The sequence below is a fragment of the Alosa alosa genome, chromosome 3, assembly GCF_017589495.1.
Source record: "Alosa alosa isolate M-15738 ecotype Scorff River chromosome 3, AALO_Geno_1.1, whole genome shotgun sequence".
Classification (NCBI taxonomy): domain Eukaryota; kingdom Metazoa; phylum Chordata; class Actinopteri; order Clupeiformes; family Clupeidae; genus Alosa; species Alosa alosa.
This window is the reverse complement of record NC_063191.1, coordinates 3,880,467-3,903,101: the sequence shown is the minus strand read 5'-3', so window position 1 is coordinate 3,903,101 and position 22,635 is coordinate 3,880,467. Positions and strand designations below refer to the sequence as shown.

General features: G+C 44.6%; 3 protein-coding genes across 3 annotated transcripts; all 3 read right to left on the bottom strand.

The window, feature by feature from the left end:
• Positions 1 to 69: 69 nt before the first annotated feature.
• On the bottom strand, positions 70 to 517 carry LOC125292245 (toll-like receptor 2 type-2; the record flags this gene model as incomplete). Its single annotated transcript, XM_048239458.1, is given in 3 exon segments — positions 70 to 179; positions 225 to 385; positions 387 to 517. Coding segments are annotated over 3 exon segments (396 nt in total), but the record flags the coding sequence as incomplete, so codon positions are not given.
• A 6,277-nt stretch (positions 518 to 6,794) lies between these two features.
• Positions 6,795 to 10,306, bottom strand: slc10a2 (solute carrier family 10 member 2). The gene is made up of 6 exons (XM_048238560.1): positions 9,894 to 10,306; positions 9,243 to 9,361; positions 8,423 to 8,511; positions 7,889 to 8,064; positions 7,530 to 7,687; positions 6,795 to 7,056 (listed from the first exon to the last, which is right to left on the bottom strand). The coding sequence occupies exons 1-6, from the start codon at positions 10,298 to 10,300 to the stop codon at positions 6,896 to 6,898; spliced, it is 1,110 nt and encodes a 369-aa protein (XP_048094517.1). The 5' UTR covers positions 10,301 to 10,306; the 3' UTR covers positions 6,795 to 6,895.
• Positions 10,307 to 12,473: 2,167 nt separating this feature from the next.
• gtpbp8 (GTP binding protein 8 (putative)) lies at positions 12,474 to 22,451 on the bottom strand. The gene is made up of 6 exons (XM_048238578.1): positions 22,019 to 22,451; positions 21,698 to 21,796; positions 21,253 to 21,383; positions 21,015 to 21,114; positions 19,724 to 19,842; positions 12,474 to 13,526 (listed from the first exon to the last, which is right to left on the bottom strand). The coding sequence occupies exons 1-6, from the start codon at positions 22,337 to 22,339 to the stop codon at positions 13,439 to 13,441; spliced, it is 858 nt and encodes a 285-aa protein (XP_048094535.1). The 5' UTR covers positions 22,340 to 22,451; the 3' UTR covers positions 12,474 to 13,438.
• Between the last annotated feature and the right edge of the window lie 184 nt (positions 22,452 to 22,635).

Below are 22,635 nucleotides of genomic sequence, written 5' to 3'. Positions count from 1 at the left end.
CAGTCTGTCATGAGTGGGGAGATTCTCATGGTGGTGTGATCTCATCTCTAAAGCAAATGTGTCCACTGATTCCTCTCACTCCCGCACAGGGGCTAGTTTGGCCCACAGTCTGTCCCAGAATGCCTCTTGCTGGGCAGAGTCCTGCGGCCAGTCGATGTAGGTCCTGGTCTTGACCAGTTCTTGTTCCATGGCCCAGCCTGTGGTGGGGGTATGTCAGCAACAGCTAGCTGTCTTCTCATTTTGTAGATGAAAATGGATCTTCTCCAGGAAGACCAGGACGAGCACGTCCCTGCGCTGCAGCTCCAGCGAGCACCAGTTGCTGCGCAGGAAGTGGCGGCTGACCAGGCACAGGGTGCGGCGGCTGCGGTACAGGCTGTCGGTGATGGAAGTCCCTGCTGTGCAGGCAGAGGTGCAGGAAGGGGGGGCCCCTCCGCTCCAGACCAGGCAGCAACCGCTCCACCACCCAGCGCTCGTCCTGCCCGCTGTAGGACACGAAGGTGTCGTCTGGGGTGGCAGCCCCCCCAGCCCAGCTGACTGGCCCGAAATGTAGAGCGGCAGGACGTAGGGTCCAGCGGCGCGTCCGAGCAGCGGAGCCAGCGTCAGCAGCGCCACGGCCAGAGACGAGCAGGCGAAGAAGAAGAAGCAGCCGACCGCCGAGAAGCACTCGCGCTCAGCGTAGCGCAGGAAGTTGGGGCTGTCCGTCCCGTCCCGCAGGCAGCGTAGCTCCTCCAGCACCGGACGGGTCACCGCCACCTCCACCTGCTCGGACCCGCGCGCCCAGTTGGCCAGCCAAGCGTTGTCGCAGTGGCAGTACAGCTGCAGGCCCTGGAGCAGCAGGTAGAGTCTGCAGCGCCGTGAGGCCACTGAAGGTCCACTCACGGATCACTGAGATGTTGTTAAAGGACACTTGCAGGCGCCTCAGCTGCCCCAACCCCTCAAACGAGTAGTCCTCAACGTCCGAGATCCCGTTGGCCACTAAGTCCAGCACGGTCAGGTGTGATAAACAGCTCAGCTGGTGTCTCCGTATGAAGCCCAGGAAGCTGAACTGCAGGCTGACCGTGGCTAACCAAGGGACGGGGTGTGAGACAAGCAGATGGTACTTATGGTCTGTCCCTCTATTGCCAAGGTCTGTAAAATGATACAAACTTATGCTTAAAGGCAAGGCTGAGTTTGATAGGAAGGATAGTCCTTCCAGTGACTTACACTGGTCAGGGTCAAACTCAAAAAAATCTATTTTATTGTAATGCAAATCGACACGTTTGATGGAGAACGCTGACACCACAGCACATACCTCCTGCATGGAGAGGTCTGCATGGAGAGGTGTGCTTGATATTGCATTATGTTACGTTGTTAAAGTGCAACTCGCCAAAATGCAACCTAGGGTCTTTTTGTGAATGCACCTGAGTCAAACATTCGTTTAAAAGCATAATTACGTCGGAAACACCACATTTAAGCTGGACCATGTTGTCGTTTTCGGCTCAAATGGCCTTTTGAATGGGAGTGTAATGGGCACTAATGTTTTTATGCATGATCGCATCAAAAATGCTATTTTTAAAACACTAAGAAGGCTCAACACAACATGAAACTTTGAGTATCCCCAGTGTCTCTACACATGAACTCGAGCATTGAGAACATTGTTTGTGTACACAGAGTTTACTAAAAAGAAAGGTTTTGGACAATTCACTTCTTGACTGGCAAGATGGTTTGAACATGGTTTGAGACTTCGATCAAAGTTTCATGTTGAGCCTTCTTAGTGTTTTAAAAATAGCGATTTTGATGCGATCATGCATCAAAATAGTAGTGCCCCTAGCAACCCTTGTTAACTAACTCTCAGTCCCAGAATAACTTTAAACCCTGTTAACTCGTTCCCTCTATAGGTCTCCATCTCTGGTGATGTGTCTACTATGTTGACAGTTGCAAAAGGGACGGTGATAAATTCATGTGTTCCCTTCTTAAAGGGGAAATCTGGAGTTAAATGGGTTTTACAATGTTGCCAATGCCTTGTTTTAAATGTTAAGAAACTAATTACACTGTTGACGAAGTATGCAGCCCTTGTCAGCCTGGTAGATGGGTTAAAAGGAGCGATTTATGTGCAGTATGAGAGTATGTGAGTATTTCGTCGCCGTTTTAAAAAAAAAGAAAACAGTCCATACAACTTCATTTCAATTTCGAAAGAAATACTGGACTATGTCGAAACGAAATTGTGAATTTCCAGAGCGTGTTAATTCACACTCGGCAATCGACTCCTACGGACTTTCCCCTAAAGACGGAAGCTTCAGCAGCAACATTTCCGGAAAGGTACTGGCTTGATGAAATTCATTCTGGACTCTCTATCCGACCACATAAAGACCTCGATATACCGGTTTGGCTTTAGGGACCCTCTACTCACTACCACGTAAGTGTAATGTTGTTTGGAACTGTAGAAGAGGTATAAAAATAGCGTTTTGTAGTGGCGAAATGACTTGCCCTGGTCACTTCCAGGCTAACAAGTTTTGACTAAAAAACGGTAAAATCGAACTTTCTCAAAACACATCCAAATGACATGATTTTGATGTCAACTCAACGTATGTACTCCCAATTTACACCGTAAATTGATCTAAAGTGCATTTTACTCCGGATAATTCCTTTAACATATCTAAAACCCATTCAACACCGGATTTCCCCTTAAAGGGCAGAGAGGTACAGGACATGTCTGCATGACCAGTTTTTTGGGGTGTGCATTCAAGGAAGAGGAAGCTCTTATTTGAGGTTTTATAGATAGTGAGCCTATCTAAAGGTTACACTGAAGTCACTGTAGACAAGTCAACACATATTTCTCTATAGTTAGTTTTCTAAATCTAAAGATCACACTGAAGTCACTGTAGGCAAGCCAACACAAGTCACTTTTAACTGCTTACACAGAAAACCTTTATATGATACATTTCAGATATACACAATTTACCACAAAGCGACTTTTACATGAACTTGTCATAATGACTTAAACCTGTCAGCAAAATTCCACAGTAAATTTAAAAAAAAGCTAAAAGCAAATTCTCGGTCACAATAAAACACTTTTTGCAAACGATTACACAAATTTTGAGACGCAACGATCAGGCACCGAACACTTGTATGTTTTTTTTTAGTTTTTTTTTAAGCCATTTCCATTCAAAATGCAAGAACAACTGAGTGTTTTACATTTTGTTTGGACAATTTTACATTTGTATGTAGAGTTTTGAAAAGAGAAGAGAAGAAAACGTTTTGAAAATGTTTGAAAACAAGCAACATCTACCATATCAACATAGCCTTAGCATGATGTTGTTCACCACACCTAATCGGAAATAAGTTGATATGCTACAGAATCGAAAAGAAAACGAAAACCTAAACACTGGCTGTGTATTCAGAGAATAAATTGTTAAAAAAAAGACATTTACCGGTCGAGGTGCAGGGGGAGAGAGTGAGATCGTAACAATGTTGTCTAATGAGTTCTCGCCTCTTTCCACTGTTGAAACACACACACACACACAGACACACACGCACATATAAATGCTTACTTTCCGAACAGAGTCTCCACATTAATAGGTGGTTTCACTTCCCCTGTGTGTCTCTGTGCTGTAACACCTTGGGGGTTCGGTTTAACACTTTAAACAAGGGCATATACAGACTATAAATATATATACAGCTACTGTTTGCACACAGACCTCAGCATTTATCAGTTTAGACAGATGTCAGGTTTCACACATCTCCAACCATTTTCAGATATAACCTCCGAAGTATAGAGAAAGGTTTGTCAAACGGAGGGCCGACCCTTCGGGTGATTCATTATACTTATACTGACCTTATACTGACCTATGTGTGAACGACATACACACACATTACAGAATCTCTGTGTGGTATGACGCAGAATATATGTAACTGCTGTCACAGCTTCTGTTTTTGTTTACAACATATCACACATCATTCAACTTAAGACAGTGGGAGTTAAGAAATGGCAAATTAAATAAAAAAAAATTAAAAGTTCTTACAGGTCCAGACTATGCTGAATGTGCCTATTACATTTACGTAAGGATTTTGGAATAAAGTCCAAATGTGGTCTTACATGTATGTCTGAAAGCCCTATTCTCCAACGCCAGACCACATGTCCACCTGTGGTCACAAGCCCCTCCATATTATGAAGGAAGTTTGATGGACCATGCACAAGTGGTCAAGCAGTTGTGTTTTGGTGTGATCTTGTTCTTTCAAGATGCACATTAGAACAATTATTATATATAAATAAATCTTATTCATATGTGTTTATTAAAATGAGAACATTAGATGTACTATAAAGTATGTTTTTTATAAATGAATCAAATGAGAACTTTAGATGTACATAGTACCGTATTTTCTGGACTGTAAGTCGCACCGGAGTATAAGTTGCACCAGTCAAAAAAATGTGTCATGAAGAGGGAAAAAAACATATATATAAATATATATATATATATATATGTTGCACCTGAGTCGCAGGACCAACCAAACTATGAAAAAAGTGTGACTTATAGTCCGGAAAATATGGTATGTTTTTTATAAATGAATCAAATGAGAACTTTAGATGTACTATAAAGTATGTTTTTATAAATGAATCAGGATTGAATCAGGATAGTCTGTTGTGTCATTATTCCATGTGTGCACATTGGCGTGTATAATAATACAGTTTAATTAGATATGAACACGAGGGGACATTATTATATTATACACACACACATTGGAATGTATAATAAAACAGTCTAATTAGATATAAACACATGTGTGCACATTGGTGTGTATAATAATACAGTTTAATTAGGTATGAACACGAGTATGAACACTGACCCTTCAAGATATGAACAAACGACTGACCCTTTTATTCAAAACCTAGAAGAACATTTGAACAATGAGGCCCAGATGTTGTCATAGAAACAAGCTGTTTATTCAAAACCTTACAGAAGAACAGGTCTGTGTTACAGCCGCATACATCTTCACATCACATTTCCAAAAGAGAACCGGCACATCCAGAGTGCAGACAGGGCACACAGTGCAGACAGGCTTTAGAAAAGAGAACCGCACATCCACACAGTGCAGACAGGCTTTAAAAAGAGAACCGCACACATCCACACAGTGCAGACAGGTAGAAAGACTCAATTCCTCACCGATCACCAGGAGCGCAGACAGGCTGCAGAAAAGAGAACTCGCACACATCCACACAGTGCAGACAGGCTTTTGTGAAAAAGAGAATCCTCAGAGAACCACACATCCACACAGTGCAGATACTTTGAAAAGAGAACTGCGACACATCCGCCATTAATAAAGTGCAAGACAGGGCCTTTAGAAAGAGAACCCACGAATCCACAGAGTGCAGACAGGTTGTAGAAAGAGAAATCCACACATCCACACAGTGCAGACACAGGCTTTAGGAAAAGAGAACCAGGCTTTAGAAAGAGAACCGCACACATCCACACAGTGCAGACAGGCTTTAGAAAGAGAACCGCACACATCCACACAGTGCAGACAGGCTTTAGAAAGAGAACCGCACACATCCACACAGTGCAGACAGGCTTTAGAAAGAGAACCGCACACATCCACACAGTGCAGACAGGCTTTAGAAAGAGAACCGCACACATCCACACAGTGCAGACAGGCTTTAGAAAGAGAACCGCACACATCCACACAGTGCAGACAGGCTTTAGAAAGAGAACCGCACACATCCACACAGTGCAGACAGGCTTTAGAAAAGAGAACCGCACACATCCACACAGTGCAGACAGGCTTTAGAAAAGAGAACCGCACACATCCACACAGTGCAGACAGGCTTTAGAAAAGAGAACCGCACACATCCACACAGTGCAGACAGGCTTTAGAAAGAGAACCGCACACATCCACACAGTGCAGACAGGCTTTAGAAAGAGAACCGCACACATCCACACAGTGCAAACACATGTGTGCACATTGGTGTGTATAATAATACAGTTTAATTGGGTTATGAATACGAGGGGATATGACGAGACTGACCCTTCAAGTAGTCATTTGAACAATGGAGGCCCAGATGTTGTCATAGAAACAAGCTGTTTATTCAAAACCTTACAGAAGAACAGGTCTGTGTTACAGCCGCATACATCTTCACATCACATTTTCCCTCGAGGCCCTAAAGCGCCAATTCCCCAGCCCCCGATCCCGCAGAGTGCAGATTGGGCTGTAGAAAGAACACACACATCCACACAGTGCAGACAGGCTTTAGAAAGAGAACCCAGGACATCCACCACACAGTGCAGACCCAGGCTTTAGAAAGAGAACCGCACACATCCACACAGTGCAGACAGGCTTTAGAAAAGAGAACCGCACAAATCCACACCAACCATTACAGAGAGCCCCATAAATACACACATTCAGCAGGAGAATTCCACTTCAGCCACTCGCCCTTACAGAAAAATTACATCATTGCATACAGTTTGTTACACATTTGCACGAGAGACACGTTTTGAATAAATTAATATAATTTTTCATTTATATAAATAGATACATGTGGGAGAGTTCCATGTTGGCCCCCACTGGGCATTTTCATGATGGTGATGGCAGGCCCCTTATAAAAGAGGTGCCACACTGACCACACACAGTCATATCTAGGACACACCCTGACCACACACAGTCATATCTAGGACACCACCGTCCCCTCTATCGTTGGCAAGCTTGGAGTGGGTCCAGACCCCCATCTCAGGGTGATCCATCGCAACGTCCACCAAGGCTACAGAGTCCGTCACTAAATGAAATTCTAGACAGCAGGTGTTTAGCAGGTGTCTATTATGTTCATATATGGCTACTGGTGTTCATTTAGGTCAGGTGAGCGTGTGTGTGTGTGAGTGTGTGTGTGTGTGTGTGTGTGTGTGTGTGTGTGTAGTCCGGGTCGTTCTCAGAGCTGGGTGAACTTGTTCTTGCCTCCCTTGTTGCCGTTCTCATCACAGTCGAGGGCGGGGTTGTCCATGGCGTACTCCTGCTTCTCCCCCACCGCATCCGCCCTCTCAGTGTCCTCCTCCGCCGAGCCGCCCTTACACCTCTTATACAGACGATAACCTGCCACACACACACACACACACGGTCAGAGAGATGGAATACAAGCAACATGCTATACTAGAGGGGAAATGCAAACATGACCTGTGTGTGTGTGTGTGTGTGTGTGTGTGTGTGTGTGTGTGTGTGTGTGTGTGTGTGTGAGTTTGTGTTTGTATGTGTGTTTGTGTGTGAATGTGTGTGTGTGTGTGTGTTTGTGTGTGTGTATGTTTGTATGTGTTTGTTTGTGTGTGTGTGTGTGTGTGTTTGTATGTGTTTGTTTGTGTGTGTATGTGTTTGTTTGTGTGTGTGTGTGTGTGTGTTTGTGTGTGAGTGTGTGTGTGTGTTTGTATGTGTGTGTGTGTGTGTGTGTGTGTGTGTGTGTGTGTGTGTGTGTGTGTGTGTGTGTGTGTGTGTGTGTGTGTGTGTGTGTGTGTGTGTGTGTGTGTGTGTGTGTGTGTGTGTGCGTGTGTGTGTGTGTGTGTGTGTGTTCCTACCTGCCACTGCCATGAGTGCAGCTCCCAGCTGGAAGATGCTGTAGATGAGGGGGAATGCGAACATGACCTCCAGGTCCTCCGGCGGGAAGGACAGCTGGACAATGGTGCTGCACAGCTGGGAGTTCTGGAAGCCCGTCTCCAGGGCGATGGTGCGGCACCTGCACGGAACACACAACACGGAATACGAACACTAAATTAGAACTTCTAAAATACCTCCCATTCTGAATAGCCAAACTCAACTGTGCATGGAGAACATTCACTTTAGTTAAGTTATATCAAGATTGCATGAAATGCGACCCCAGTAAGGATGTGTGTGTGTGTGTGTGTGTGTGTGTGTGTGAGTGGGTAAAGGAGCTGACCTATGCCAGGGCTGCCCAACGAAGCGTGCCATGAAGAAGCCAAGGCCGAAGCCGACGAAGGGGTAGATGGCGCCGATGATCCAGAGGGAGGGGGAGATGGTCCAGGAGGACTGGTACAGCACGCCGCCCACCACCGCGATGATGATGATCAGAGCAAAGCCCAGGATGGAGCCCACCTACAGGACACACACACACACACACACATATATATATATATATATATATATACACACACACATATACATATATATACACACACACACACACACACACACACACGCGCACTCACACACACACACACACGCATGCACACACACGCACACACACTAGCATTGAGAGACGCACAATACCCACACAAACACACAAGTGTAGGGGAATACATTGATACATCACACAGACAGACAGACACACACACAACAGCATTGGGAGATGCATAATACCCACACAAACGCAAAAGCATAAGGGAATACATCAACACACCACACACACACACACACACAGACAGTACTGAGTGGGAGTTGGTCTCTCTTTCACCTTGAGGATTCTCTTGGCCTGCTTGGGCCAGCGGTATTTCACATAGATGCCCAGAGCCACAGGAACCAGTAGAGCCACCAACGTGATGCCTACACACACACACACACAAACACAGTACAGTCAGCGTCAATACTCTACTTATGTAACATGCACACAATACTACTGTACACTCAATCACATATTATGTCCAAGGATGCCTTTCTAAAAGAAAACTGCTTTAAAAGAAACATGGTCATTCCTACAACACAACTTTTGAATCGCAAGAATTGCAGTCTCCAATTAATATCACCAATCAATATGCCCCCCCATCAGTCTCCAATTCCCCCATACACACCCCACACACACACACACACACACACACACACACATCTCCACTATACACATGAAAAACTGCTTCTTGAGAGCTAAAGGCCAGCGTAGTGCTTTTCTCTCTTGCTGGCGGAATTGCAGATTGCGGTGAGATTGGAGGCACTTTACAGGTCTTTACAGGTCTTTTATGGTCCGAGTGAATACTGAGGTGTTCTTTTACAGGACTCAGAACATGCCTTGTGTCACTTGACCACAAAATCAGGTGACATTTGTCATCACACACTCACACCTCTCCCTCCACTATGTGTGTGTGTGTGGAAGAAAAAGCTTACATGACATCACTCTTTCCTCACTTGTATGAAATAAAGTTGCGTAAGCCCATATAAACCTGGGCACATCTGTGTGTGTGTTCCAATGTGCGTGATTGTGTGTGTCTGGTTGTGAGTGTGTGTGTGTGTCTGTGTGTGTCGGCATGTGTTTGTGTCTGCATGTGTGTGTGTGTCTCTCTCACCGATGCTGTCATAGGGGATCTGGATGGTGTCTGTTGACACCCAGATGGACGTGTAGATGAGCAGACACAGCGGCATCATCCCCAGAGCCAAGATGGACGAGCACGCAGTCATGCTGATACTTTAAAACACACATATCAGCATTAATGCAACCGCAGAGCCAAGATGGATGCTGATACTTTAAAACACACATAGAAAACATCAGCATTAATGCAACCGCAGAGGCAAGATGGATGCTGATACTTTAATACACACATAGAAAACATCAGCATTAATGCAACCGCAGAGCCAAGATGGACGAGCACGCCATCATTTCAACTGACTGTGACCCAGGGACCACCATTCTGACTAATTGTGCAACCCCAGGACCACCACTGAATAACAATACTGATTCCCACATTGCAACTACATTACTGAATCCAAAGTCCTCACGGACCACAAGTGGGCCGCAGACCACTGGTTGAAAACCCCTGCTCTAAAACACACATATAAAACATGTAAAACATTGCATCAGTATTGATGCCACCGCAGAGCCAAGATGGACGAGCAAGAAATCAATTCAATTTTCAATTCAAATTCAATTCAATGAGCTTTATTGGCAAGACTGTAAGACTGCCAAAAAAATTAACATTCTCTCTCTCTCTCCATCTCTCCTGAGGTCCATGTCTCCGTCCAGCCAGTAGGCGATGATGTTGGAGCTGGATCCGCCGGGGCAGCAGCCCATGATGATGATGACCACGGCCTGGACGGGCATGACGTTGAAGGCCAGCGAGAGGGCGAAGGCGGTGAAGGGCATGATGCCGAACTGGCACAGGAAGCCGATGGCGATGCCCCAGGGGCGGCGCAGGTGCTGCCACAGCTTGCCCACTTCCACGGTGCAGCCCATAGCGAACATGACCATGGCCAGCATGGTGGTCAGCACCACGCTCATGACCACGCTCAGCACCGCGTTGAAGTTGCTGGGCGGCACCAGGCACGACGCGCCCGAGCACACCGTGGCATTCACGTGGCACATCGAGGAGAACGACAACGACGATGGAGGCGAATTGGCCACAGACATGGTTCACACACGCACGGCCGCAATCAAGAGTGAAATCAAAACACAAATTGGAATAACAGATTGAATGAAAATAACACTTGAAAAAAAAAAGGAATGTGAGATTTGATGCAGAAGTTGGGTTTTAAAAAGCTGTTCAAATCAGAGCGTGTTGAGGGACGGGAGGTGATGAGCGGAGGGGGTCCGTGGGCCGGGAGCGGAGTGGGCAGTCCTGGACGCTGAGGACGAGAGGAGTGTGTGTGTCCTGGTGACACAGCGAAGCGAGTGGCAGTGGAAGAGGACGAGCGCCTGACTCCACACTCCTTTAATACCCTCCGCAGGGCAGATTTTCTGCCCCAAATCAAAAATTAACTCCTGCCTAACGTGGTTTATGGGGTCAGTGTCCACCGGCGTTTTACGGGATGCCGCAGCGTGGAGAAGAGAGGAGGGGGGGAGAATGTCATTGTTACACAAAGTTGATGCACTATAAATGTAATTGCGCCACAGTGTCCCTTATCACTTTTGTGGCCCCTTAAAGTTTATTGGCCGCATCTTCCTCATCTCATCCAAGCCCTCCTCATCCTCACCTGTCTCTAGATCACTGTTCACCTCCACCTGGAATAGAGGCTGCACTTCTGTGTGTGATAGATAGATAGATAGATACTTTATTGATCCACAAGGGGAAATTCAAGTGTGTGTGTGTGTGTGCGCATGTAAGTGTTAAGGACATTTGGGCTAATGCCATCAGCACTGAGGGAGGAGAGGCTGCCCTTCTCTCTGTGTGTGTGTGAGAGAGTGTGTGTGTGAGTGTCAAGTTAAGAATATTTTTGATAATGCCATCAGCACTGAGGGGGGAAAAGGTCCAATGTATGCATGTGGGCATATACATGTCTGTGTGCGCAACACCATATGTGTCCCCAGGGAAACGAGGACCGTAAAAGTGACCCCATAAAGAGTAGAAACAGTAAAACAGACTCCTTCACAGGAATATCCTGTACATTTGCTCACGTTAACCTCCCACCACACCACACACACACACTCTTTTCCCTACTCTCTCCTCACTCCCAAAATCGTCCCCATTTTTCTTTTAACATGTTCAACCTTGTTTTTCTTTCCTAGGACTCTCTTCACTTAATTCAATTCAATGCTTTACCTGCATTGTACAGTATAGCCGAAACTCTCTCTCTCTCTCATAGCATATCTTATCTTTTGTAAAAACACACCCCATCTTTAAACAGTTCTTATTTTAGATTTTGTTCTGATTTTGTAATTTCCACAGTTCAGGAACTCCTTATTTACACAGATGTACCCCCCCTCACCTTCATTCTGTTCTCTGCCTCTCTTGCCCCCCCCCATTCTCTCTCTTCATTATTCTAAGTTAAACTTTAAAAGTACACACACACACTTCAGCAAAACATCAAGAAGACCAAAGTCCACAGCTGAAATTCTGGGGGCGCACACATCTTCTATTCTTAGACCTTAAGATTTTCATTTTGTTTCATTTCTTATGCAGGACAGGATTAAAAGCAACAGTGTTGTTACAGTTCGACAGGACAGGATTAAAAGCAACAGTGTTGTTACAGTTCGACAGGACAGGATTAAAAGCAACAGTGTTGTTACAGTTCGACAGGACAGGATTAAAAGTAAAAGAAGTAGAAAAAACAGCATTACTGTGTTAAACTCACACTCTAGTTATGCTAACAGGCTGCTTTGAGGCCCAGATATACTGTACATCTCACAGTGAGTCGTCGGTGATTCACCACCAACACGCACGCACACACACACACGCACGCACGCACACACACACACACACACACACACACACACACACACACACACACACGCACACACACACACACACACGCACGCATGCACGAAAGCAAGCACGCTCCCTCCCTCCCTCGCTTGTTAGTCTCTCGGTCAGTTGAGAGGTCAGATATTCTTTCTGCACATAGTCTCATCCATCTCAACAGACTCCTGGGGCTTCTGCTCAGCGGTCAGCACAGCTTCCTCTCTTAGACTTCATCAGTTATTAATCTCCTCACACGGAGATGGTTAACACAGGCCTCATGTGTGTATGTCTGTTTAACACACACACACAAACGGATACATACAAATACATGCAAAAAATGCGCCGGCACACACACACACAAAGTGCACACACACAGACACAAATGCAAGTCTATATATATATATATATATATATATATATATATAAAAATGATATTTATTAAAAAATAAACATAATCTCAGACTACATTAGAATAAATACATGTTTGGCTCAACTACTATGTCTGCTAGGCTACTGTGATGCAAACACAACAGCAGCTCTGACGTCAACTTCTCCCATGTCCATTTAGACTGTGGACCAAACACACAGGCTTGGCTAGTGGACCAAACACACAGGCTCGGCTAGCAGACCAAACGCATAGGCTTGGCTAGTCCAACTGTCCATTTAGACTGTGGACCAAACACACAGGCTCGGCTAGTCCAAAGCAGTGGAGGCACTTTGAAGTCTGATTTCTGAAGTATAACATACATAGCAAGAGCAAAGCAGAGCCTTATATCTCTCCAGGGCTCTGAAGCAAAGCAAATACAGTCAAAACTGAGCAAACATTATAGCCTTATATCTCTGAACATTCCACTCACTTCTGAGACAAGGTCAGAGGGCAGAGGTCACTGACACAGCAGTCATCTCCAACAACACAGAGCGGGGTCAAAGGGACACCTGGGGCAGGTGGGGGTGGTCAAAGTTACACCTGGGACAGGTGAGTGGGGAGGGGGGGCAGTGTTCACACCTGGGACGTTAGACTTGTGTAAGGCCCACTGTAGCAGGTTGAGAGAGGGAGTCTGGTGCTGAGAGGCCAGAGGTTATCAGGGCTCAGTTCAGGCCAGAGGTCATCAGGGCTCAGTCCAGGCCAGAGGTCATCAGGGCTCAGTCCAGGATCCAGGACCAGCAGCACAGCGCACAGGTCATCAGGAACACGACGCATCAGTGCTGATCAGTGGTGGTCAGTGGTGCATGTGTATGTGCATGTGTGCATGTGTGTGTGTGTGTGTGTGTGTGTGTGTGTGTGTGTGTGTGTGTGTGTGTGCGCGCATGTGTGCATGCGTGTGTTTGTGCATGCGTGCATGTGTGTGTGTGTGTGTGTGTGTGTGTCCTCAGCTGGTAGTCGAATCCATCTGAAGGTTCCCTGTCACGTGGGTGATGAAACACCTGAGCAGGTGAACTCCTGAGAACTGTGTGGAGCTGTCAATCAAACACATAAACAACACACACACACATTTTAAGTAAAGTTTAACACGATGATGTACACATTAGGGGTAAAGGTGACTCCTGGGTTTCCATATGAATAGGCTACCTATGACACAGAATAGTACTTTGGGCCACACACACACACACACAAACACACACACACTAAATGCAGTACAAGTCATACAAGCCAAATTCCGAAAAAGTTGTGACGCTTTGTAAAATATGAATAAAAAAAGCTTTGATTTACGAATCAAAATCGTGTCAACCATATATGTAATTGAGAATAGTTCAAAGACAACATATCATATATAACAGTTGAAGGAGAGAGATGTGGCTATTTCATGGAAAATATAAGCACATTTTGCATTTGATGCCAGCAACACGTCTCTAAAAAGTTGTGACGGGGGCAACAAAATGCTGGAAAAGTTGTGTCATGATAAAGACAACAAAGTTGGAACATTTCACAACTGAATAGGTCAACTGGAACCAGGAATAGGAATAAAAAGAGCATTCCAGAGAGACCGAGTCTCTTAGTGAAGATGTGGAGGTATTCATCACTCTGTGTTAACCTGTGTGAGTCTCTTAGTAAAGATGTGGAGGTATTCATCACTCTGTGTTAACCTGTGTGAGTCTCTTAGTAAAGATGTGGAGGTATTCATCACTCTGTGTTAACCTGTGTGAGTCTCTTAGTAAACATGTGGAGGTATTCATCACTCTGTGAACCTGTGTGAGTCTCTTAGTAAAGATGTGGAGGTATTCATCACTCTGTGAACCTGTGTGAGTCTCTTAGAAGTGAACATGTGGAGGTATTCATCACTCTGTGAACCTGTGTGAGTCTCTTAGAAGTAACATGTGGAGGTATTCATCACTGTGAACCTGTGTGAGGTAAAGATTCATCACTCTGTGTTAACCTGTGTGGGCAGAGTCTCTTAGTAAACATGTGGAGGTATTCATCACTCTGTGAACCTGTGTGAGTCTCTTAGTAAACATGTGGAGGTATTCATCACTCTGTGAACCTGTGTGAGTCTCTTAGTAAAGATGTGGAGGTATTCATCACTCTGTGAACCTGTGTGAGTCTCTTAGTAAAGATGTGGAGGTATTCATCACTCTGTGAACCTGTGTGAGTCTCTTAGCAAAGATGTGGAGGTATTCATCACTCTGTGAACCTGTGTGAGTCTCTTAGTAAAGATGTGGAGGTATTCATCACTCTGTGTAAACCTGTGTGAGTCTCTTAGTAAACATGTGGAGGTATTCATCACTCTGTGTAAACCTGTATGGGCAAATGATGAAACAGTATCAGAATATTTATTAGAATATTTATATTTTAGAATATCCCCTTGGGGATCAATAAAGTATGTATGTATGTATGTATGTATGTATGTATGTATGTATCTACTGTATCTATCTATCTATCTATCTATCTATCTATCTAATAGAATAGAATAGAAAAGAACTGTATGTGTACAAGAGGCTCTTCAGTATGCTCGTGTGTGTCAGGTGGAGCGTTAACTGTGTTGTAACGGCATCTCCTGTTATATTCTGCTCCTTACATCTTCACTCTAAAACTGAATATCTTGTGTACCCAATAATAATAATTTTGACACACACATAAATCCTTCTTTATCGTAACGTGCTGATTCACTAGGTGCAACACCCAACGGGGTCCGTGTAGATACTAATTACATTAACAATAGAAAGAGAAAGAGCAAATGCTCATTTACAAGAACCTCTACCAATAACGTGACACAGAAATGGGAATACTCTAGACACTCACTTATAACCTAAAACAGAAAGCAAAAGAGAAACAAGGAACATTTACAAGAATCTATAGCATTTCTGAGACTCAGTGTGAGTCTATTCTACTCTGCCACACAGGATGAATAGAAGAGACTCACACTGATCATTTCAATTCTGAAAAGGATCCACAATAGTATTGTTTCAGAACAATTTAATCTAAAAAGCCTCACACTCTCCCATCACAAGCATTGTTTGATCAGCACTCTGGTTTCATCCACCTCAGCACTAGGGATTACTCATCTCTCCTAGCCCACAGGCTGAACCCCCTAATGGACCTTATGCACGGAAGGCTCATTTATGTCAGGTGGAGTGTTAACTGTGTTGTAACGGCATCTCCTGTTATATTCTGCTCCTTACATCTTCACTCTAAAACTGAATATCTTGTGTACCCAATAATAAAAATTTTGACACACACATAAATCCTTCTTTCTAAAACTGATAGTTCCGGTCCTTGATTGTGATTGGCTGAATCGCGTTCGATGCCGTTGTAAAATCCAGCACAAACATACACTTTGACCGCATTTCGTTCTATATTACTGCGCTACCATAACTTGATACAAAAGTTAAAGTAGTTGCGTCTCGACGTTGCTTGGCAACCATTCAGATAGAGGAAATATATTTCTTGGTGGAAGAATGACTATCTATGAATAAATCGTTACATTTCTCGTTGCTTTGCCTTTACTTTATTAAACTTTGCCAGGTATTTATAGCAACAGTTTTAGAAAAGCAATAAGCCACTCGAGTCTGTTAGATTACGCTGATTCTAAAACAACTAAGGGGGGTTTTAGGCACTCCGCTAACATGTCTTGCTTAACAACGCCCCTCAGCTGTTGTAGAATCAGCGTAACCTACAGCCTCTCGGGGCCTATTGCTTAATTATCCTAACATGCTGATTCCCTATAATGCAACACCCAACTGGGTCGGTGTGTAGACACTAATTACATTAACCATAGCAGTAGGAATACACACCTGACACTAATTACATTAACCATAGCAGTAGGAATACACACCTGACACTAATTACATTAACCATAGCAGTAGGAATACACACCTGACACAAGCGAGCGCACCAAGAGCCCATCGAGCACACAGTCTATAATGTTTCTCAACATGAAACTGCCAAGGATTTGAGGATTTCATCTTCTACACTATATAACATCATTACAATATTCAGAGAACCCAGAGACATCTTTAAAACCATCTTTAAAAAACCTTATATGCCACAATGTGTTTGTCTGTGCGCATGTACAGTACGTGTGTATGTATGTGTATGTGTGCGTGCGTAAGAGTATGTTTGCCTATGTGTATGTGTGCATATGTGTGTGTGTGTGTGTGTGTGTGTGTGTGTGTGTGTGTGTTTTCTATGTGTGTGTGTGTTTGTGTGTTTGTTTTTCTATGTGTGTGTGTGTTTGCATGTGTGTGTGTGTGTGTGTGTGTGTGTGTGTGTGTGTGGACAGTGAAGTAGCTCCTTGGTACACGTGTGTGTGTGTGTGGACAGTGAAGTAGCTCCTTGGTACGTGTGTGTGTGTGTGTGTGGACAGTAAAGTAGCTCCTTGGTACGTGTGTGTGTGTGTGTGTGTGTGTGTAGACAGTGAAGTAGCTCCTTGGTATGCGTGTGTGTGTGTGTGTGTGTGTAGACAGTGAAGTAGCTCCTTGGTAGGTGTGTGTGTGTGCGTAGACAGTGAAGTAGCTCCTTGGTACGTGTGTGTGTGTGTGTGTGTGTGTGTGTGTGTGTGTGTAGACAGTAAAGTAGCTCCTTGGTACGTGTGTTATCTGCATTATCATGCTCAGTAGTGCAGTCTTGAGAAAATGGGCTCCTGGTGGGGCCAGCCCAGCAAGAATGTGCACACACACTATTCCAAGGTCACTCGGGTGTGCGTGTGTGTGTGTGTGTGTGAGTGTCAGTGTGTGTTAACTCTATCTTATCTTATCTTATCTACGCATTGATAGCACTGTGACCTCTGTCTGAATTTGTGTTTAGGTGTGTGTCCTGTGTGTATTTCTGAGTGTGTGTGTGTGTGTGTGTGTGTGTGTGATATCCAACAGGAAAAGAGGGACAAGTTGAGAATGCTACATGCATACTGACCTTTGACCTTATCATACCGCTTTACTATTGAGTACCATACCGCTACACTATTGAGTATGCTTCCCTATCCTACTGCACTAAACACTACTGAGTATTTAGGGGGCAGCCGTGGCCTACTGGTTAGCGCTTCTGACTTGTAACCGGAGGGTTGCTGGGATCCCTACCCTACTGCAATACTAAACACTACTCAGTATGCTTCCCTATCCTACTGCAATACTTAACACTACTGAGTATGCTTCCCTATCCTACTGCAATACTAAACACTACTGAGTATGCTTCCCTACCCTACTGCACTAAACACTACTGGTATGCTTCCCTACCCTACTGCGCTAAACACTACTGGTGTGCTGCCCTGTTATACTGCATTAACTACTGGTATGCTTTCCTATCATGCTGCTAAACACTACTGAGTATGCTTCCCTACCCTACTGCACTAAACACTGCGGGTATGCTGAGTATGCTGCATTAACTACTGAGTATGCTTTCCTATCATACTGCACTAAACACTACTGAGTATGCTTCCCTTATCCCCTACTGCAATGCCAACACTACTGGAGTATGCTTCCTATCCTACTGCAATACTAATGCTTCCCTATCCTACTGCAATACTTAACACTACTGAGTATGCTTCCCTATCCTACTGCAATACTAAACACTACTGAGTATGCTTCCCTACCCTACTGCACTAAACACTACTGAGTATGCTTCCCTACCCTACTGCACTAAACACTACTGAGTATGCTACCCTATTATACTGCATTAACTACTGAGTATGCTTTCCTATCATACTGCACTAAACACTACTGAGTATGCTTCCCTACCCTACTGCACTAAACACTACTGAGTATGCTACCCTATTATACTGCATTAACTACTGAGTATGCTTTCCTATCATACTGCACTAAACACTACTGAGTATGCTTCCCTATCATACTGCTATACTAAATGGTGATGGGGAAATTACTGCCAACGCCAACGTTTCTACACACTTCATTTACACATAAAGCTGATCGATCGATCTCTCTCTCTCTCTCTCTCTCTCTCTCCCAGTTGCACAAAGCACCTTAAGTTTTTCCCTTAAAATCTAATTTAAGGGTCCCTTAAAATAAAATCGGTTGCACAAACACCCTTAAGTTTTCTCCTTTAGGTTTCCTTAACATTTTCCCCTAAGTATTTAAGGTTTTGTCCTTATCTTGTAAGAAATCCCTTAAACTGTTGCACAAATGACCTTACTAGTCTAACTAAGGGGAAAAACCTAAGGGACTCTACCTGACTCTACCTTAACCATTATTAACTGAATTGGTGCTGATAAATGAAGTATATTAACCACTTTTGACAATTTTAAATAAAACCTCTCCGTTATTAGGGCAGCCGTGGGCCACTGGTTAGCACTCTGGACTTGTAACCAGAGGGTTGCCGGTTCGAGCCCCGACCAGTGGGCCGCGGCTGAAGTGCCCTTGAGCAAGGCACCTAACCCCTCACTGCTCCCCGAGCACCGCTGTTGTAGCAGGCAGCTCACTCTTGCCGGATTAGTGTGTGCTTCACCTCACTGTGTGTACACTGTGTGCTGTTTGTGTTTCACTAATTCACCGATTGGGTTAAATGCAGAGACCAAATTTCCCTCACAGGATCAAAAAAGTATATACACTTATACTTATACTTAATATGCTTACTCTGTCAAATAGGCCTATCAGAAACATGCCATATTGTTTTTGTGTGGTTTTTAACGTAGGCAAACATTAACAATTCATGTGGATGCCTTGTTAGCCTATGAGCTTCGGTTCAGTTTTCTAGACAAAACGTTAACAAAACAATGTCTGTTTTTGGTGCACTGATGACGGTCAGGATCAACTCTAACTTGCCAGCTAGTATTGTTCAGTTCATGTATATAACATGCTTTACTCGCTACCTGGATAATTTCTGTGAATATTATTAAGGTAAGATGAATGATAAGATCATAAGCTTTACTGTGTTCGGTGGGTTAACTAACGGCATCGCGGCAACGACAGCTAGGAATCTACAGCTGTTGAACAATCTCTGTGGAAACTATAGAATTTTCGTGCCGGAAAATCCCTTTCAATGCAGTAAATCCCTTTCAATGCAGTAAATCCCTTAATGTTTTTCCTTGACTAAGGAAACCATTTAAGGTATTCTGTGCAACACCCTTAAGGAAATCCCTTACTGAGGAGAAATTAAGCCTTAAGGGTCATCCTTAAGGGAAAAAAACTTGTGCAACCGGCCACTGGCCCTGTGGCAGGTGTGAGTGTGTGTGTGTGTGTGTGTGTGTGTGTGTGTGTGTGTGTTTTACCTGACTAAAAAGGGCTGGGCAAAGCAGTATTTGGTCTGGGTCTTGATAAGGTTCTGGACCTGCAGCAAGTGTGGGAGGAGGATGCCAGGCCGGACCTTGTCTATTTTAGTCATCACCATCTACACAGAGAGAGAGAGAGAGAGAGAGGGAGAGAGATAGTTAGCTATTTATTCAAACACTCCAACTCACCATCAACACACACCAGAGAAAGCCCACTATCACAAAAGATAGAGAGAAAAGGACACACTGAGGGACAGTGTAGAATGGGAGAGTTAAATAAGGACACAATAAGGACACGCTGAGGGACAGTGTAGAATGGGAGTGGTAAATGGTTCAGCTCTTGTTCATTTGCTGTTTCAACAAATCTTCAAGACAACATCAACCCAGAAAATTCTACACCAAAGGGTCTACAGCAGGTGTTCTACTGACACCTACTGGAATTCCCATGAACTGCAGGAGAAGCACTCATATTCCAAACATCTATCTATAAAGCAAGAAGCGTCTGTGTGTCCGGATGTCTGTGTGTCTGTGGCATGCATATCTCCCTGACCATTTGTCAGACTGATTTCAAACTTGGCAGGTGTCTTGCTATGGGCATGAGTAAGTGCAGTGCCAAATTTGACGTTGTTTGAATAAGAAATGCAAAAGATATCGTTAAATATCGGTAAAAGAAGCACATTGGCTTTCGCCGCTAGCCCCTCCCCTCCCACACAGCACTGTACTGTAAGCTACCAGTGAGGATAGAAGCAGGGCTTTGGCAGAGCTGGATCAGTGTAGGTTACACGGGTAAAAACTTAACATGTCTGACCTCAACAATAGAGTGAACTCCGCGGATTTTGCAACAACACGCCAGCACACACAGGTATGCAGGCTCTTCAAAATGACGTAAAAAATGATGTGCAATAATCGGACACTTCGAATAGCCCAGGCTACTTTGGACTGTCTTTAGACTTTGAATAAGCAAACGACAATTCCAACAGCAAGGTCCTAAATTGAAACGAGCGATAATGGTCCCGAATTAAAGAATGTCTCAGAATGCCACACATGCAAAGCATAACCAGCGACAAGCAACGAGTGGCAGACAGAGTGTGATGTCACTTATAGGCCACCAGAGACTGTTTTTGAGTCACACCGTTGCAAATTTCATATGATGCATCACTCCACAAAATGGTTTGTTTTCTCTATCATCAAGTTATTCAATAGGCTAAGCATATAGCCTTGACTCAAAACAGCTGTTAGGATTATGTCAGACAGGCAGGCAGACAGACAGACAGGCAGAGACGTCACTGACCACATAGGGCAGGCCAAACTCCTCACACATCTCCACGGCAACCAGGTCGGCTCTCTGAGGCCCCACAGAGCCATCCACCAATAGGAACGTCCGCACCAGACTGATACAGACAAAAACAGTACAAACAAAACATTAGGACAACACACACACACACACACACACACAATCATCTCCCTCACATGTCTCTATCTTAGTCACACACACACACACACTAGAACAGGTCATGAAATGTATATACTTCTCCCGGGCTTGCAGGTAAGGCTCCACCATGTCAACGAAATCTCTGGGAGCCTTATGGCCGTACCCGGGCATGTCCACCAGAGAAAAGGCCTGGCCCACTCGGAAGAAGTTCATCTTCTTAGTGTGACCCTGGCAGGGAGAGAGAGAGAGAGAGAGAGAGAGAGAGAGAGAAAGAAAGAGAGAGAGACTTAATTTACAGTTCTGTTAAACATCAATTTATTTATATGTTTGTGTACAATTGAGCTGTGGCAATAATGTTATTGAAACGTTCATGCCAATAAAGCTTTCTTGAATTGAATTGAATTACGAGAGAGAGAGAGAGAGAGAGAGAGAGAGAGAGAGAGAGAGAGAGAGAGAGAGAGAGAGATGACATCTGTTGAAATGTACATTAAATGAGAACAGCATACAGTCTGGGTTGTGTGAGCTGTGGCTTTGGGTCTCACCGGCGTTTTGGAGACCCTGACCTCCACCTCTGGAGCCAGAGAGAAGAGCGATCTGATGAGCGATGACTTCCCAACATTACTCCGGCCAATGAAACACACCTGTACACACACGCACACAAGCACTGATTGAAGAGGAATTCTTAGTGTTGCCATCAACGAGCCCACTTCCCAATATTAACACTGCCATGCTAAATGGAACTCGAACTCACACTCCCACAATTTGTTATCAACTTATCATAAGACACATTCCCCATGCTATTCAAGTCACTACACACACACACACACACACACACACACACACACACACACACACACACACACCTCTGGCTGCTGTATTTCAGGTACGTGGTCCATTCGGACAGCGGAGGAAGTATAGAGGATGACATGCTTAGCAGAGGGTGTGAAGAGTCGCTCTGCCCGCTGGAGGTCCTCCTCGCTGGGGTGGAAGAGCTGGAAGTCTCCCCGGTCCACGCTGCGGTCCAGATGGCCTTCCAGCGAACTGAAGGGGAACACGACACCTCGCCATTTCCTCTCCGGTAGCCGGCTGACCTGCTGGAATGAAGCCAGGCTGTGGACGCAACGGCAGGTCAGCTGCTGCTGAATCCGGTAATGAAGCAACAACCTGGGTTGCCACAGGAACATCGTCCTTAGCTACCGGTAGCCACAGTGTATTTTCTGTATTTAGCCCTACATACTATTGCGGTGCTTCACTTAGAAACAAAACATTGACCAATGTCAGTCAGTGATAAACGTGTGGTGTTTCAACGAAAAACGTCCGTTTAGAACCATGGTGTATGCCTATTCCAAGGTTCCATCTCTTCACTGTTGATAGCCAATGTATTGTTGTTATTACTACGCTTATTGCAGGATTTTTCCAAATTTATTTTAAACTATTAGGGTAGTGTTCATAGCTACTGTAAATCACGTTTGACAACATT